The 13,359-nt window shown below is 49.8% G+C and overlaps 5 protein-coding genes across 5 annotated transcripts; 4 read left to right on the forward strand and 1 right to left on the reverse strand.

Moving 5' to 3' along the window:
* Nucleotides 1-307: 307 nt before the first annotated feature.
* On the forward strand, nt 308-3,831 carry LRP88_05570 (uncharacterized protein; the record flags this gene model as incomplete). Its single annotated transcript, XM_083242120.1, has 6 exons — nt 308-691; nt 755-1,147; nt 1,203-1,372; nt 1,422-1,733; nt 2,733-2,982; nt 3,364-3,831. The coding sequence occupies 6 exons, from the start codon at nt 308-310 to the stop codon at nt 3,829-3,831; spliced, it is 1,977 nt and encodes a 658-aa protein (XP_083103268.1).
* A 687-nt stretch (nt 3,832-4,518) lies between these two features.
* Nucleotides 4,519-5,061, reverse strand: LRP88_05571 (OsmC family protein; the record flags this gene model as incomplete). Its single annotated transcript, XM_083242121.1, has 1 exon — nt 4,519-5,061. One exon carries the CDS (start codon nt 5,059-5,061, stop codon nt 4,519-4,521), a length of 543 nt encoding a protein of 180 aa, XP_083103269.1.
* Nucleotides 5,062-6,383: 1,322 nt separating this feature from the next.
* LRP88_05572 (uncharacterized protein) lies at nt 6,384-7,570 on the forward strand (the record flags this gene model as incomplete). The annotated part of the gene is made up of 4 exons (XM_083242122.1): nt 6,384-6,432; nt 6,536-6,792; nt 6,867-7,196; nt 7,256-7,570. The coding sequence occupies 4 exons, from the start codon at nt 6,384-6,386 to the stop codon at nt 7,568-7,570; spliced, it is 951 nt and encodes a 316-aa protein (XP_083103270.1).
* A 687-nt stretch (nt 7,571-8,257) lies between these two features.
* Nucleotides 8,258-9,206, forward strand: LRP88_05573 (uncharacterized protein; the record flags this gene model as incomplete). Its single annotated transcript, XM_083242123.1, has 4 exons — nt 8,258-8,358; nt 8,410-8,537; nt 8,640-8,665; nt 8,730-9,206. 4 exons carry the CDS (start codon nt 8,258-8,260, stop codon nt 9,204-9,206), a joined length of 732 nt encoding a protein of 243 aa, XP_083103271.1.
* A 51-nt stretch (nt 9,207-9,257) lies between these two features.
* On the forward strand, nt 9,258-10,001 carry LRP88_05574 (uncharacterized protein; the record flags this gene model as incomplete). Its single annotated transcript, XM_083242124.1, has 1 exon — nt 9,258-10,001. One exon carries the CDS (start codon nt 9,258-9,260, stop codon nt 9,999-10,001), a length of 744 nt encoding a protein of 247 aa, XP_083103272.1.
* Nucleotides 10,002-13,359: the final 3,358 nt, after the last annotated feature.

A 13,359-nucleotide genomic window follows, 5' to 3' on the forward strand; every position in this document is an offset into this window, starting at 1 on the left:
AATCGGAGGTTCCGCATGGAGTTCCGGCGCTGACGAAACCCATCTATTCGGGTTTGATTGATAAGACGTAATCAACTCATGCAGATGCATAGTTCCGTTCCGACTTTCCTACTGTAAAACCCCACCCCGGTGGCGCCGGTTTACAGATCCGTCTCAAACCTCGGGCCTGCCAAAATAAACCTTGTTCTCAGTTACTGACCCAAGACGACGGATAGCCATGGTTGGCATTAACTGCATTTAAGCCCTTTTCGTGTCAATGTCAGTGCTAAAGAGGTATAGAGGCAATCAGCCACAAAGCCCCATCGCAATGCCCACCCTGAAAATGGATAGCAAATACGCAGTTCTTCCGTTCCTACCCGAAACTCGACTTAAGCGGTTTGCGCCAGGTCTCACAATCTTGCAGCCACTCTCCAGGAGGGGTGTGGGCCCTGGGCTCATTCTTCTAGTATCTGACACTGGTGCAGCCGGCTCCTCTGCCCTGGCCATCGAGAACGGCGTGCCGTCACCTCTGATGAAGTGGGCAGAGGAAGGCTATACGGTGGTCGAGATCACCAAGACAGCACTAGCTAGGCCTGATGACGCCATCAGATGGGCTCTAGAGGAGTTACGATCATGCAAGACGGTTGATATACGGGATGTGGTCGGCCTAATTGGCAAGTCTCAAACTGCTACCATCTTGGAACCGCTAGTAGTGTACCAATGCTAACAATGGATAGCCTACAACCCGGAACTTTGGAACCGAGTTGCACCCCAGCTTCAACTATTCCCAGAGATTATTGGTGCCTCGGTCTACAGCAATTTACACCATGGCCAGTCGATGTTGGCGCCAGCCTCAATCCCTCAAATCCACCATCTTGCTGGCAAAGCCTCGACGCTTTTGCAGCGTGCCAAGGACTTGACCGTGTACGACTACCCTAGCGTCAAGTCCCTCCTATTCGCAACCCCGTTCCAGGAAGAATTCAGCTACGCGTCCGAGTCTATCTCCCATACCAGGAATCTTTCCTTCTTGAAACAACTCATGAAGGGACCCTATTTTGATCTCGAAGCTATATGGGATGAGCATACATATTACGAATTTGACAACCGGTCTGTAGAGTGCACCATGGGGACAATGGTCCAGGAGCCCTACGTAAATCACATGCCAACGGTGAGCTTTGAAGAACTTGATTCTTTTCCTCTGAAAGCGCCGCTGATACCTTTAGATGACGGGTGGAATTGGTAGAGAGCGACTAACGGCCTTCTACCGGGATCATTTTATTTTCCAGAATCCAGCAGACACATCCAACGAGTTAATCAGCCGCTCAGTGGGCATTGATCGGGTTATTGATGAGTTTATCTTTAAATGTACACATGAGACCCGTATAGACTGGCTGTAAGTTCCTTATAGTTGCTTGTGTTGGTGATTCTGACACTATGCTTAGTCTTCCCGGCCTTGGCCCTACCGGACGCAAGCTCGAGATCCCATTCACCGCGGTCGTCAACATTCGCGGAGATCGGCTGTATCACGAACACATCATATGGGACCAAGGTACTGTACTGGCTCAGTTGGGGCTGATGCCCGAATATTTGCCTTACCACTACCCGCACCCTGATGCAACCAAGGAGAAGCCAACTAGACAGCCGCTTGAGTATCGTGTCCCTGTGGCAGGGCTGGAGACCGCTGCTAAAATGCGAGACAAGGACGCTGTGGGATCAAATCAAATGATTTTGTTCAAGGTTCGCGAGGTTTCGGGGTGAGGGTCTAGGTACAAAGAGTTAGCCCCTGTGCCATTGACATGGCATTTCCCCTGCTTTATATGGATAGTCCTGATTGCTGAAGCAAAGGCGCCCCCCAGCTTCAGCTGTGAGCTTAATGGGCATTATTCTGAGGTGAACTAGGGCGAATATGTTCCTCTACGGCTATTCAAGTGTGTGCTGGGTGATTTCAATTGAACTGTTAGCGTCTTCTAGCTGTCCCCACATTGATACTAGCAAAGGGCGAAATAGATGAGAGAAAAGGCGAAACAGACAAGCGAAAGGGCAAAATGGACAAAACAGAGGAAAGGCGGGATAACCAAGACATCGAATCCTTCATCAAAATTTTATTCTCTTCTTTGCGATTCCCCCCCTTTCCTTTACTGCCCTTGTGTTGTGTTTTAGTCAATTCTCCCGAGCGCCGGTACCCTCGTGAGCAAGCTTACAGATCTCTGTAATCAATGACAACACTCAAGACAAGCTGTTAAAGAACAACGACAATTAAACCTCTCAGCTAGGTTCAGATTCGATTAAAGTTTCTCTTTAGCTCACGACCCGGCGAATACGATGCCTGAAAAACTGCCTAGTCCGCTGCCAGCCCCTCGACCTTGGCTACCGAACGCACCAGAAAAGGATTCACACAATGAAAAAGAAAGCAACAAAAAGGGACAAGCGACCGAGGCGTTGGTATTGCCCAGTAGCCAGTCATCTCAGACGAATGTGGCATCTACCGAACACTCTGTGCCACAGGAGGAAACCGAGCCAGGGTTGGCCAGCAGGGTGCTAAGCCGCATCACTTCAAGGACAAGCATCACGCCTGGTCCTGCCCCAGATGGAGGTTTTAGGGCATGGATGTGCGGTAAGAAACTCCCAGACTCCTCATTCAGGGAACAATCGCTGATTTGAGGTTGCAGTTCTCGGTACGCACCTGGTCGTCATGAACACTTGATATGCCGCCTTCTCGCTTCCTGAATGGCAGTAATAACTAACGAAATCAGGGGCGTGATTAATTCCTTTGGAGTTTTCCAAAGCTACTACGTGCAAGCCCTTCAACGGCCACCATCTGACATTGCGTGGATCGGCTCTATCGAAGTCTTTTTCCTCTTCTTCATTGGCACATTTACTGGCCGCCTTACCGACGCCGGCTTCTTCCTCCCCATCACTATACTGGGCTCCATCCTTGTTGTTCTCGGAACTTTGGTGACTTCGGCTTGCTCGCAATATTGGCAGGTGTTCCTCGCCCAGGGTGTATGCGTGGGTCTGGGCAACGGGTGTCTCTTCTGTCCTGCTATTGCTATCATTTCGACCTACTTTCAGAAGTATAGATCGATTGCAATAGGTCTGACAGCTTGCGGGAGCGTAACGGGGGGTCTAGTCTTCCCGGGCATTGTACGGGGGCTGCTTCCGCGTGTAGGATTCAGCTGGACGCTTTGGATTATTGGTTTAATTTAGGCAGGGTGTTTCGTTATCTCCCTGTTGTCTCTGAAACCCAGAATTCCACCACGGAAGAGTGGACGACTCGTTGAATGGTCTGCGTTTAAAGAGCTAAAGTATGCATATTATACCCTAAGTACATTCATAGTACGCTTCCCCGTCTCTTGTCTACTAATCGCTAACATCAGCTCTCAGTGCTTTTGGGGAGTATACTTCGCCTTCTTTTTCATTGCCGCATATGCTCGCGATATTCAGGGCATGTCTTACTCCAAGTCCCTTGACGTTATCATGGTTATGAGTGGAGTCGGCATTCTCGGCCGCCTAGTGCCCAACTACTTTGGCGATCGGATTGGAGCCTTGACTGTATTTGTACCCACGGCTGGGCTCGGAGCTTTGCTCATATGGTGCTGGATAGCTGTCAACTCGCAAGCTGGACTATATGTTTGGGCTGCTGTTAGTGGCTCTGCCTTGGGAGGCATTCAGGCCATGTTCCCCTCGGCGTTGGCGTCTTTGACTACCGACCCAAGCAAGCAGGGTACTAGAATCGGTATGATCTTTACCATCGTGAGCTTTGCTGTCTTGACTGGCACTCCTATCGCGGGTACACTTATATCCACGATGGACGGTAGATATATAGGTGCGCAAGCCTTTGCTGGGGTCTGATTGACCCTTGGGACTGGGTTTTTGGCCGTTGCGAGAGAGGTTAAAAGGAGGAAGCAGGGGAATGCACCACGGGTTAAGGTGTGAGCGTGAGGGTGTGACTTGGAAACTGGGAAAGATGGGCTTAGAAGTCGAGTCATTGTATGGATAAAACTTATCTTTCTCCTGCGAGTCTTATATTACATGTATTGTACTTCTACATACTGCATTTGTTTGATACGCCTCGAATACAGCTACTTAGCTGTATCTGTGCACCATTTGTCTGAAATATTGATATTTCATATCGACTAGAAAATCCCAACAGTTTCTGCGGCAGTATGCGTTTGGCTAGATATGTCAAGATGCATGAACCCACTATCGCGGTCCAAGTGATCCCAAACAGGCTCTCTTAGTGACATGGCACTTCCACTGTCTGTGTGTGTAACATCTAACTCTGCGCCGCTGTACGGGGAATACGCGTGCCATACACTCGTAATGAATGAAGCGTTACTAAAGGAAACTCGTGGCGGATTCTATTTTTGTTGGGTTGTCTGGCTATCCGAAGACACAGTTGGCAGTAACGATAGCTTCACCACGAACAACGCAAGGAAATAAGCAGAGTAAGGTCATTCACAAGGACCGCCCTACGTTCTAACAAGGGCTCCCGCACTTCAATCAATCTCGCCCACTTCTTAGTACCTATTGATACTATTACAGGGCTTCATTCACCCACTCGCTGCTGTATTGCACACCACTGAGCTTAAATAGCTGTGTGATGGGACATCGGCGCTCAACCTCGGACACAAAATGCTGAAACTCGGCATCATCCTTGGCATCACTCTGCACCCGCACAGTAAGAACCACGCTCTCCCAGTTGGGGTTCCCCTGCTGACCTCCAACCAGAACCGCAGTAGGGAGTTGGCCATTGGCTGCCACATGCCACTTTCCGAGCTTGATGCCGTGGTCCTTTGCAACCAACGAGCCCGTCACCTGGTTGCAAGACGTCAGGCTGGCGAGGGCGTAAGCGACTGGTGAAGGGTGCGAGTCCGTACCACCAATGACGGTATACGTGTCTGCCGAAAAGGTGTATGGTTTGTCTTTGACAGAGATGGACTGGATTGTGCCGCTTCCTTGGCCCGAGATTTGGACCGGGAGTGATTGGAGCCAGCTTGGGGAGGTTGAGAATCGACGACGGCTGGCACTCAGGCTCTTGGCGCAGGCTCTCGCCAGTGGGCTAAGTTGAGTTCGCAACATGTTGAAATACGAATATTTGCTTGAATTTGACTATTTCACTCCGTTAGCCATGTTCTTTCAGGTAATAACCAATGTTTGGTCGAACAACCTACTATGGCCGGTGTTAAGATTCTTGAGTGATTTGACTGGCGAAGCTGAACCCCATGCTATAGACCGAACTCGTCTGCCTTTATAGCTTTGTGGTTTAGTAGCTGCTAAAGATTGCGTTATTTGAAATGTGGATGACGGCAGTTCTCGGCTAAGCTAGCTGATGATAAGCGGTTAGTATCGCTGATGTGCTCGGACTGTTATGATCTGACCACGCGCCTGTCACGTGCCCAAAGCTCTGGTGTAAAGTTGCCTCGGTAGGTGTATGAAGGTATTCTCTACTTTTGCCATTAGCATAGGTAGGTAGTAATTGTTGGGTTTCACACGTATCATTTCTGTGCTGGACATTAAATTGTGGTAAAGGTTAAATATTAATATAGTAAGAGAAAGCCTCTACCATCACACACAACATGGCCAATGGCGGCAAAGCAACATGTAAAACGAATGTGTTGAGCGGTCAACAGAGGATCGCGTCAGGCGCTCTCAATGGAGCCTTCCTAGGGCCAAAGCAATGAATCTCCCGCTGAGGTGAAATCGAGTAGGCATGCCAAATTTGCCATCAGCTGAACCGCCAAAAGCCTTAACTTGACAACATCATCATAAATTGCCCTGAGGGAGGAAAGTGTTGGCTCTAAATAGCCTAGATATCGTCGGCCAGAAGCAGGTTAGATAGAGAGATGGTCGGTCAAAGTCAGATAGTAATAGAGGATGATGGAGGGAGCATTGAGAAGGCGTGAAATTGGAATGACGTTGGAGAAGAATTCGGTCAAGGGTGGATATATCCTGATGACGTTGTTCGGCACCGAGATGCAAATGAAGTGACCGAGGGGGCCAAGCTAGTAAGGCACGTCAAACGACTCACGTCTTTGGGGGTTTGCATTCACGACCGTCTAAGTTGCCTTGACCATGACGGATGGCTTCACCATTATAAACGGTAGATTAGATCTAAACAGAAAATTTCTTCCACATTGATGAATAGGGGAGTGGGAAAGGAAAAGCAAGACTGGGGCGATAGCTATTAGCCATGCCTATTTCCTTGTTTTAACTTTAAAGTTTAGGAATTGCAAGCCGCTTCCTCATTATAACTCATCCTGAGCCATCCGCATTCGTCGATACCTGGATGGGTCTCAGACGCGCGGTTGGGTATTTCAAGGTCTCGCGGCAGCCATGCTCTATCACATTTACCTTTCAACGTTCCCTCACCTCGATATTACCATCCTATTAGACTCCTGAAAATGGCTGGGCCAATCACAGTCGGTGTAATAGGCGCCACAGGTAAAACAGGTTCGTCCGTGGTGGAAGGCCTGCTCTCCTCGCCAACAAACTTTGTACGTCGCCAAGCCGCCGGCACTAACTGGAAGCCGTTAACTTACTTAAAAACGGTCAGTGACCTCCCTCACACGAGCCACGTCGGTCGACAGCTCTACCAACCAACAATTTGCCGCCAAAGGCGTTCACATTGTCGCCTACGATCTAAACAGCCCCTCTAGCGCCCTCGTCGAGATTCTAAAGCCGATTGATGTCGTCATTTCCTGCATCACGTGGGAACACTTGGATCAGCAAATCCCATGGATCGACGCTGCAAAGGAGGCTGGTGTCAAGCGATTTGTGCCGTCTGAGTGGGTTGGCCCGGCACCAAGGGGTGTTATTGACATCAAGGACAAGGCACGTCATTCTCTACCCATGGCAGCAAAAGGTTTTAACTAAATGTCTATTAGAAACTCGAAATTCTCGGCGTCATCCAACGAGCCCGTCTCCCCTACACCATCATCGATGTCGGCTGCTTCTTCCAGGTCTTTGTCCCCAAGGTCCCTTCCGGTCGGTCTGACGACGCAAACATGATCTACATCGACCACTGTATCGTCGGGGATGGGAACCAGAAGTTTGGCCTCATTGACTTGGCTGATATTGGCAAATACGTCGCTCAGATCGTGTCGGATCCTCGGATACTGAACAAGCGGGTGTTTGCGTACACCGAGGCTCTCAGCATGAATGATATGTGGGACACCATGGCAAAGGCAAGCGGAGAGACTCCCGCCAAGGACTATGTAAGCAGTATTCTGAGGGTCGAAAGGGAGAATCGTGGGCAGCTAACAGTTACATCTAGATCTCAGAGGCCGAAATCAACCAGGTCATCAAAAAAACGCGGCAGAGACTGGACGCAAGCCCCAAGCCCGTGACGCACCTGGACAACATCATGGATATTGCCAACTACAACATGGGGCAGTATCGCATATCGTGGTGCATCCGTGGGGACAACACGCCGGAATACGCCGACTATCTGGGATACGTCGATTTCTGGAACCTGTTCCCTGACTTCCCGCGCCGCAGAAGTCTTGCGGAATTCTACCAATACGTTCTGGACAATGATTTATCGGATCTGCCGGGGTACTCGTACACAGCGGCCGGAGTTCGCAAATAGGGGCAGCATCCACGACGTTGTCGTGATAGAGTGAGGTCAACTTTTCTCCACAAAAGACACCCACGTTGAAACGTGGTATCTCCCAGCACCAGTATCAACCCTTGTGAAGAGGGCGCAAATATCCCATTGACAAACAGAGTCAAAGGGGTTACGTGTTGGTCAGACCCCCGAGTCATTGTCAAGCTTAGCTACCAGGTACTATAAATTAGCCTGTTCATCCGCTCATCCGCAAATGCTCCATTGTACGCCTTCTTGATACCGAGGGCGCGGTTCTATTCCCTATCATCTGCTCCCCTGCCAGCATATCATCATCCCATCAACGTAGACGCCTTCTCCTATCAAGAGGCGCCTTCTCATAACATGCCGATTTATCGTATTCCTATCTCGTAGATAAGGCTATGGCAGGGTTGTTCAACCACGGTATCCCTAGCTTGGTCTTAGTGATAACCTTGTTCGTAGAAGGCGCAGTTTGTACACTCTGCGAACAAACCTAGATTTCCCCTTACTCTGTGCTGGAATATATCTAACTGGGGTAGTTCCCTGCCCAGTAGAGTGTGCAGACGAATCTGGGGTAGTGGTTACTATGATGCAGGTATATAATGGCTAGATGCCACTCAGCATAATCTGTTCCATAGCATCTCCCCATCCTGGAATCTGCATCTCTCAAGGCATTTAATCTGGCTTAACATGGATCCCCCTCGAACCTCCGAAAAGCAAGACAGTCAACATGGCCTAAAAGATGTGGAAGCGTCAACTGGTGAAGCAACCCCTATTGGAGTTGCCAGACAGTAAAAAGCCGCCTTTTTGAACGTGTGAGCTTCACTAACACGTCTTCACAGACTCAAATCCCGTCATATTCAGTTCATTGCCCTTGGTGGTACCATTGGCACCGGGCTCTTCCTCGGTATCGGAAGTGCCCTCACACGCGCCGGCCCCTTATCCATCTTCCTCGGATACTCCATCACTGGTGTCGCGATATGAATGCTCATGCAGGTCCTTGCCGAGATGGCTGTCTGGATTTCTCTTCCCGGTGCTATTCCTCAGTTTTGTGTCCGTTTTGTTGATCCAGCGTTGGGTTTTGCCGTTGGCTGGAACGTATGTCGATCACTGACTCGTGCCACCCCTCGAGATCCCGGATTCTATGCTAACTCTTTCCAAGAACTGGTATTTCTGTGCCATAGCTGTCCCCGCCGAAATCTCCGCCGCTGCAATCCTCGTCGGCTACTGGACCGAATCTGTCAACGTCGCCGTCTGGATCTCGATCTTCATAATCCTCATCGTCTTCCTCAATGTCTTTGGTGTTGGGGTCTACGGAGAAGCCGAGTTCATCTTTGCGTCTGTCAAGATCATAACCATGGTCGGACTCCTCATCCTGGCCTTTATCTTGGATCTGGGCGGCGGTCCACAAGGCGACCGTCTGGGTTTCACGTACTGGAACAATCCCGGGGCCATGAGGGAATATATGACTACCGGAGACACCGGCCGATTCTTGGGCTTCTTCTCGGTTCTTGTCAACGCCGCTTTCTCGTATGCTGGTGTCGAGATTGTCGCCGTCGCTTCTGGAGAATCCCAGAATCCCAAGCGCAACCTTCCCAAGGCTGCTCGACGCATCTTCTGGCGCATTCTCTTCTTCTAATCGCTGGGCTCTCTGGCCATTGGCGTCCTTGTTCCCTACAATGATCCAGATCTGCTTTCCCAGCAAGCTGCTGGAGTTCACACAGCTGCCGCATCGCCTTGGGTGATCGCCATTAAGCGGGCCAGCATCCCCGTCCTCCCATCCATCATTAACGCCGTGATTCTCTCGTCGGCTTTATCCTCTGGCAACGCATTCCTCTACACTGGCTCACGATATCTCCTTGCTCTCGCATCAAATGGACATGCCCCCAAGTTCCTACTCAAGACCACCGACTCGGGAAACCCTATCTACTGTGTCGCTGCCACGGCCATCTTCAGCCTCCTCACTTACCTTTCCGTCTCGAGCGGGCCTAATCAGATCTTCCTCTGGTTCCAAAGTCTCATTACAATGTGCACACTCATCACCTGGTCCTCGATTTGCGTCGCCTATCTCCATTTCTACGGCGGTTTGAAAGCAAACAACATCTCGCGCAAGACTCTTGTCCATCGAGCCCCGTTCCAACCCTACGGAGCCATTATTGCGCTGGTCTTCTTCCTCATAATTATCTTCTTCAACGGCTTTGCAGTATTCTTTCCCGGAAACTGGAACGTGTACAACTTTGTCACGGCGTACATCGGAATCCCCATTTTTGTCGTGCTCTTCATGGGATGGAAGGTAGCCCGCCGCACAAAATGGCTGTCGCCTCAGGAGCGGGATCTTTTTACCGGAAAGGCGGAGATTGATGCTCTGGACGAGATATGGGAGGATGACAAGCCGAAGAACATTTGGCAGAAGATCTGGAACTGGATTGCATAAGTGGATTGAGCAGGCCAGATGAAAAGAACAATCATTCTGCTGTAATTAGCCATAGGACTCCGAGTCTACCCGCAATTATGTCCTTAAACAAGTCTTATCCAGTCCAAGTCTCGGCCCTCGCCCATTATTTCTCCATCCATGATTCCGTGGACGTACGCTTGTCCAAAATACTGATATGCAACTTCTCCTCCATGGCTCTCGACCTGACGCAGTATGAAGGGCATGTTCCCTCCTCCTAGAACAGAAATGAAATCTCCAACTCGGATGTCTCGATTTCCAATCCCAATTAGCCCTGTGTCCGTAGTAAAGCCTCTCCTCTTAAATGCTTCGACACTAATCCACCTCGGGTTTTGCTTGATCCAATTCGTCTCAATCTTCTCTGCGTCATCACTTGAGGTAAACCTTCTATAAGTGCCATGGTCGCGATATATGTCGCCTGCGAGTGTACGCCAGGAGGCTTCCCTGTATGTCCCTCCCTGAGGGTACTCGCTAGTTGGACTCGCTAGTTGGTTTATCTTGCCACTCGGAAATTGTTTGCTTAATGCTCTGTGGAGTTTCTAAAAATGCACCCCACGGATAAAATCTGATCCAAAATGACTCCTTTGAGGTCTAAGATGTCATCAGACAGCGACACCCCTAGTTGTGACCTTGATATAACCCGCGGCGCTATAAGAGCTAGCAAGTTGAAACCACGCCATGTCACGGTTGAACTCCCTCTCGTTGAAGTCGGCACACCAGTCCGGAACCCATGTCGGCAGGGTGGGAGATCTCCTCTCTTCAGTAGTTCTCAACAAACTCTGAAGAGTTCCGGACTCTTCAATGAGCGAACGCGTTGTAAGTTTGAAGACTTGCTCATGTGACAAGGAATAGTTTGCTGGCATATTAGTCCCGAGCCCAAAATAGGCGTATAGTTTATCCCGTGGGTCAGACGCCTTCCGTGATCTGAACAAGTTGTAGGCATGGTGGATGGAATATGTGGATGTCTTTGTGATGCTTCGCTTAGCGATATCGAGATCTTGAAGTCGGTCCCAAAACGAGTAGAGGTCGTCTCTTCGGTCACAGCAGCCTTGGAAATAATGATCGAGGGAGTTGGATGATGCTTGCCTCAGATCAGAAAAGGACACTTGTTCCGTTCCGCACACGATAGTGGAATTTGGCGGAAGAACTGCTTGCTGCACAGTCCAGGCTCGATGCCACCAAGGCAGCTGAAGCAAGCAAGATAAACTTGAGATGCCCTTGTCTGCCAGCTCCTTGTTTCCTTCCTCATCACTACTGCAATAGTGATTGTTGACAGCCATTGACTTGAGTAGAGAAAAAGCCGCCGTGGCTGTTTGACGAGGAATCTGATTTGTTGCTACGGTTGGCCCGTCGGAAAAGTCTCCCAGCCAGAGTATTGCTCCCTCGGTACGCGAGTAGATCTCGCGCATTAGGTTGACCTGGTGTGATTTCTCAGCGTCATTGTCCTGATTGATGCACAAAGCATCCACCCAGAGGCATCGTTCGCGTTCTGGATAGCGTAATCTCCGAAGAGCATGGTCCAAATTGACTGTAACTCTCTTTTTTCTGCCGTCCACTTCGATAGAGCGGCAATCGCGGGGATCTCCCCAAGCATAGGATAAGGCCTCGTACTTGGGGGTGTCGTTGAGGAATGCCGTGCCTAGCACACAGCGGGTGGGGTCTTCTTGGTTTTCGGGAAGGAGATGCAACAATCGTATCTGGTTACTCTTCAAGTCAAGTTGTCGATACGCCAACGGACGGGGTACATCGTCCAGAAGCTGTCGCAAGGACGTGTTGTCGCGATCATGGCTTTCACGGGGCTGAGTCCGAGTTTGCGGCATCGGAAGCAAGGGGGGCTACTACGGTAAAGGCTATTTGTTTTGGTTGCAAACAATGATGGAGGTGATGATAAAGAGCGCAAGTGACTGGAAGTGTGATTGTGGCTGTGCTTTGCTTACCGAGCGTCAGGGTTGCACGCTCGAAATCGGGGGAGGGGTTAAGTCTAGAGATCTGATTGGGCAATGAACCTACCTACAAACGCATTACCAAGGGCTGGTAAAAGCCGTCGCCATCATAGATAGAGAAAGTTGCTGTAGGTCGAAGTGCCTTCAGGGTCAATAGAAAGAGTTCTAGCTGACAGAAAGTGCTTGTCTAAATACTATCCATATCAAGGGGCGCAGCTACATTGAGTAGAAAAGAAAATTACCATCTATGAGGGAGTATTTAGTCTTTACGACTTATAGATACATCCCCAGGTTATAACTCCCTGTACAAGAGGATATAAGCTGCAGGCGGACAGTAGAAATGTTCCAACCGATGGCGGTTTCGGGGGCTGGGTAACCGTAGATCTACTCGCAAAGCGTTCATATCAGCCATCTAGTCTAGGTATGAGAGGAATCCAGAGCACACCTTCAGAAAACCCGGCATGGTCTGGAGACCACCGATAAGACCAAAGTCGAGGCCGTACTAGAATGGTGACAGCACAAGGATACTACAAGCCACGAAGCATCGCCAATTGGCAGCGATCGTATTAGGATCTTGGTTTCTCATGCCGAATATTCCTTGACGCGTGAATGGATGAGATACTGGGCTTGTTCGAATTGGTGGGGAATACTTGATGTTGTTTGAAAGATCAACAAGGATAAAGTCTGCTTCCTTTATTCACCGTCACTACCTCAAGCACTGACAAGCAAAATGCAAGATCCATCAAGCATGTTCCCCATGGGAAGTGGATCAGTCGCGCTAGAGGCACTACCTCCGATGGGATCAACACTGACAAGGATAGTCGTGGTCGGCGCAATAGATCCGATGCTTCGGCGCAGTATGACCGAAGAGATATGAGAGGCCCGCTCAAGAGCAATCGGTGGTAATGCTCCGGGCGTTGGCCTGCAGGCCATTTGTGCGCATTGGATGAAGAATGGACAAGAGATAAAAGAATACTTATATCTAGAGGGCCTGGGCAGTTCCTGGTTCCCAAACACGCCATAAAATTCAAACCCCCACCGTTTCGTCAACATGGAAAGGCTCACCGCTTTAAATATTTGGCTTTCTGTGGCTGTTTTTGTTCTGTCTTGGATGTTGGTTACCTTGATACGGCCATTCGTGTCTCCTCTAAGGCGTGTCCCGGGACCACTTCTTGCAAGGTACACAAGGCTATGGCTTTTCAAGGAGACCTATCGCGGTACCTTTCCAAAGACAAATGCGAAGCTTCATAAGAAATACGGTCAAATCCACTTTCTGGCATTTTGTCGCTCCTCTAACTCATTGCCAGGCCCCATTGTTCGGATCGCGCCGAATGAGTATAGCATCGATGACCCAGCCGCAGTAAGGCTCATCTACGGGAGTGGTAATGGCTTCGTCA

This window comes from Fusarium phalaenopsidis (assembly GCF_050370095.1).
Source record: "Fusarium phalaenopsidis strain FUZ10S chromosome Unknown contig_32292, whole genome shotgun sequence".
Taxonomy (NCBI): domain Eukaryota; kingdom Fungi; phylum Ascomycota; class Sordariomycetes; order Hypocreales; family Nectriaceae; genus Fusarium; species Fusarium phalaenopsidis.